The sequence below is a fragment of the Magnolia sinica genome, chromosome 1 (assembly GCF_029962835.1).
Source record: "Magnolia sinica isolate HGM2019 chromosome 1, MsV1, whole genome shotgun sequence".
Lineage (NCBI taxonomy): Eukaryota > Viridiplantae > Streptophyta > Magnoliopsida > Magnoliales > Magnoliaceae > Magnolia > Magnolia sinica.
The window spans coordinates 18,354,322-18,359,032 of NC_080573.1; the positions used below are offsets into that span (position 1 = coordinate 18,354,322).

At 39.7% G+C, this 4,711-nt stretch overlaps 1 protein-coding gene across 1 annotated transcript; it reads left to right on the top strand.

Moving 5' to 3' along the window:
* The first annotated feature begins 1,116 nt into the window (after nucleotides 1-1,116).
* Nucleotides 1,117-3,732, top strand: LOC131241889 (disease resistance RPP13-like protein 4). Its single transcript, XM_058240315.1, has one exon. It carries the CDS (start codon nucleotides 1,147-1,149, stop codon nucleotides 3,151-3,153), a length of 2,007 nt encoding a protein of 668 aa, XP_058096298.1. The 5' UTR covers nucleotides 1,117-1,146; the 3' UTR covers nucleotides 3,154-3,732.
* Nucleotides 3,733-4,711: the final 979 nt, after the last annotated feature.

Here is a 4,711-nt window from a genome sequence, read left to right on the forward strand (position 1 = left end):
GACTCACCGAGTTCCTAAATAATGCATTAGGCTCATGGAAAAATGATCGAAATAAAGTGGAAATATATTTGTTGTAGGAATACTTGTGTAATTACTTTTTGGTAGCCAATTCAATTGCAATATTTTCCACCTAGTTTTTATTTTTCCTCTTTCCCTCCACCTAGTTTTGAACTCCATTTTCATAAAGGTTTGATACTGTATCACAGGGAAATGGCAGATGCTGTCGTCAGTGTTCTCCTGGATAATTTGATGTCATTACTTGAAAGCGAAGGTCGTCAACTACTTTGGTTCGATGACCAGTTTGAGGAAACAAAGGAGCAGATAAAGCACATGCAAAGCTACCTCAAGGATGTTGGTCCAGTGAAGAGAAAAGAAAGGATCTCGCTTCTGAAGACAGTAATGAGAGAATTAAGAGAGTTGGTATACGATGTTGAGGATGCAGTAGCAGATTGTCAGCTTCTACTCCAGAAAAAACACCGAGGGCATGTACACAATTTTACTAGTTATTTCTCTCTTACCCTTTTCAAATCTAGTCGTCAGTTGGGAAAGCAGTTGAAGAAATTAATTCAGGGTGTAAGGGAGGGAAAGGAGCAAATACAGTTCTACTTGCAAATAGCTCCTCGCCAAACTGGGAATGATGAAGACAGTGGGAATGTGCCATTGACCTACCCAATCCTAATAGATGAAGTTGAAATGGTGGGATTAGAAGATGATTTGGTGAAGATTAGAAAGTGGATCTTAGAAGCGGATGGACCCTCAACGGTGATTGGAATAGTTGGAATCGGGGGAATCGGTAAAACCATGCTTGCACAAAAGGTATGTAATAGCGAGAGTATGAAAAAATCTTTTAAGCACTTGTTTTTTGTTACTGTTTCTCAAAGTTTCAAATTCAATGAATTGCTGAAGAAGATGCTAAAGAAACTTATGGTAGGAGAGGGATCTCTGAGGGGAAATGACATTGAGGAGCTATTGGAAAGGCTTAACAGCGAATTAGATGGGAAATACTTAGTAGTCTTGGACGATGTTTGGGGAATGGATGAAGGGATGTGGTGGAATAACTTGAAGTCCGCTTTGCCCCAAGTGAAGGGTAGCTGTGTCCTTGTTGGTAAAACCATGCTTGCACAAAAGGTATGTAATAGCGAGAGTATGAAAAAATCTTTTAAGCACTTGTTTTTTGTTACTGTTTCTCAAAGTTTCAAATTCAATGAATTGCTGAAGAAGATGCTAAAGAAACTTATGGTAGGAGAGGGATCTCTGAGGGGAAATGACATTGAGGAGCTATTGGAAAGGCTTAACAGCGAATTAGATGGGAAATACTTAGTAGTCTTGGACGATGTTTGGGGAATGGATGAAGGGATGTGGTGGAATAACTTGAAGTCCGCTTTGCCCCAAGTGAAGGGTAGCTGTGTCCTTGTTACAACAAGGAATGAGGAGGTTGCTAAATCAATGGGAGCTACTGATAGACGCATACACTATCCCCAACCTCTTTCAAATGAAGATAGTTGGTCATTATTTAGCAAAGTAGCTTTTGCAAGAAATGGAGGTAAATGCACAAATCTAGACTTGGAGGGCTTGGGAAAGGAGATCGTCGCGAGGTGTGGGGGGCTTCCTTTAACAATCAAGGTTGTGGGCGGAATGATGCTGGGGAAATGTGATTCCATCCATGAATGGAGGCGAATATTGGAGCACCTTGAGGAGGATCAGCTAGTCATTTCGAGACTAGAGTTAAGCTACGAAGAGCTCCCAACAAACTTAAAACCTTGCTTCTTGTGCCTTGCCATGTTTCCTGAAGATTTTGAAATACCAGTTAGGGACATGGTTAACTGGTGGATTGGTGAGGGTTTTGTTGGGGGAAGAAATGGGAAAACGGCATTTGAGATCGGAGAAGAATGCCTTGCAGAATTATTTAATCGATTCTTGATATCTGGAGTGGAAAAAGATGCCTTTGAAAGACGCTTCGTATCATGCAAAATGTATGATATGGTTCGAGATATGGTTATAAAAGTTGCAAGAGAAGAGAGCTTTTTTGCGAGCCTGGATGGTAGAGGTATGTCAGGGTCTAGTGTGCAGCCTCGCCGCTTGGGAATTTCAATGAACACAACAATGGACAGTATCCGAAACAGTTCCTTCAAGTTGCGGACGTTGGTTGGAATGGAAATTGAGAGCAAAGTGATCATTGCTAGTGTAAAAGCAAAAATCTGCAAAGTAAGGTGGTTGAGGGTCTTTTCTCTTTCATTGTCAAGCACCCGAATAGATGATGTCATGGCCAAGGAATATTGGTTGAGTGGGATAGGGTCATTGCAGCACCTCGTTTATCTTAAAATAGAGAATTCTGCCTTAAGAGCACTCCCTGATTCAATCGGAAATCTTCGTAATCTTCAGATTCTATGTTTATACGACTGCCCCAATTTGGAAAGACTTCCTGTGTCAATCGCAACATTGGAGAAGCTGACAGCCATTGAAATCCTTCAGTGTTGGTCTTTAGAATGCATGCCAGAAGGGCTTGGAAAGCTTTCAAATCTTGAACGGTTAATAGGGTTTATGCCAGTGAATACAGGTCGTAAAAATGGATTCACATTTTCACAGTTGAAGAACTTGACAAGTCTCAGAGAACTTGTAATGGAGATAAACTCAGAGGAACAAATTGAAGGGGATTGGAATGTGTTATCAATGCTCCACCATCTGCAATTTCTAGCGGTAGACTTCATTGGCAGTTCTCTTAATGGCGATGGATTTTTATGGAAGATAAACCGTCAGCTTTCTCCTCCCCTAAAATCCCTCAGAGAGTTGTATCTTTGGTACTACCCAGGAGAGATCACGCCTGCATGGCTCAGTCCTTCTTCCCTTCCCAATCTTCAGTTTCTTTCCATTTACAAAGGAAGTATTAGGCAGATGGACCACAGATTTTGGGGCAGTGATAGCGCGGTATGGAAAGTGGAGGTCTTGGTGCTAGCAGTATTAGAAGAGATGGATGAGGAGTGGCTGAGGATGCGAAGGGCAATGCCATCTTTAAGACGACTCAAGGTTTGTGACTGTCCGAAGCTTAAGTCATTCCCATTCAATGCTGTCTTTGAAGATTCTATTGGTTGGAAGTGGAGCGTATGGAGGAAAGAAGAAGAAGAAGGAGGTGAGGCTATTGTAATTCATGTGTAACCTTACTTCATTTCTTTTGTATGTCTTAACCATTCGATGATGTCTTTACAGATTCTATCGGTTGGAACTGGAACAGATGGATGAAAGAAGAAGGTAAGGCTATTGTAATTCAAGGGTAACCCTAACTTAATTCCTTTTGTATATCCTACCATTTGTTTCACACAAATGCTCATGTGTGAGATCTTATTTTTTCATTGGGTTGGAAAAAAATATTGGATCTTCTGCCTAAAAATTCAGACAATCTCATTCTTCAGATGGGCCACACTGTACAAAATAAATTGATGGTTAAAATTTTAAACCATTCATTTGTATTGATACGTTGTGCATGGCCCATCTGAGTTGTGAATAATGGACTGATTTTTCATGTGAGGTGATCTAGATCTAAACACCGTATCGCACCTGGTGGAAAGCTCATCTTTCATGCATGTATCAAGTTGTGACACATGCCCACATGTGTGGAATTAGTAGACCTATATTGTGAGACGATCACTTTTGTCAGACGTTGCATAGGGCTAATATGCTACTGGTCAAGCTACTTGATACTCTAGCCATGTTTGACACTTCATACATAGGCATTTAGAAATGGCACGTGGCACACCTCGGGACACTTGTTTGTGAAATAAGAAAATTGGATTTTTTTTATTATTATTTATTTAAATCATCCAATAAAATGTCCGCAAATCTGATAATCAGATAATCAAATAAGCTAAGTGCCAGATTGCCATCATGACACTCTACTTGAATATCTAAGTTTCCCCCCAAAGCATTGTCTTTTGGAATTGGAATTTAATTCTAGAGCTAATTTTCACTTTTGGCAATTTGGAATTTGGTCAAAATTTAATTCCTGATTTTAAGCCATTTATGATTCTCTTTGAAAAGCTACTTTTAAAATTCTTAGGGATTGCATTCAAATTCCCGGTTGTCAAACACAACTAAACTGAAATTCTCAAGAATCCAATTACTAGACATGGATTCTTAAGTAATTTTCAAATTTTTAGTTGCCAAATGATTCCTAAATTCCTTTGAAGATGTCTCTAACCTCTCTTTCATTTCTCTCTATGTACTACTTTATGCTCCCTCCCTCTTTGAAGTTGCAGGTGCCACCAAAGAAGCAGGTACTTTCTTTGAAGTTGCGGGTGCCGCCAAAGAAGCAAGTATTTTCTTTGAAGTTGCGGGTGCCGCCAAAGAAGAAGCAGGTATTTTCATTTCTTCTTCTTTTTCTTTTTTTTTCCTTCTTTCTTTTGGGTTTTTTTAATCACCCGTCACATGCCACAACATCTTTCGCTCAAAAACATTCACCTAATCTTAGCTGCTCAGCGAACATCATAGATCTCACACATGTAAGGAATCGCCATTTTTGTATACACCCACTGATTTGATAAATACCCTCATCCGCTCTGCTTTTAATTATATAATAATACTTACAGAATGTAGACATGATGGTGTATTTTTATTAGGGGTGGAAATGGTTGGAGTACTTTCATAGATTGATATCAACTCATCCTGTTCTTGCTACTACTGTATAGGCCGTACTTTCTTGTAATCGTGTGTCATTGAT

What these genes read in the sequence shown, in the direction of transcription:
- LOC131241889 (XM_058240315.1), top strand. Translation starts at nt 1,147, where the DNA reads ATGAAAAAATCTTTTAAGCACTTGTTTTTTGTTACTGTTTCTCAAAGT.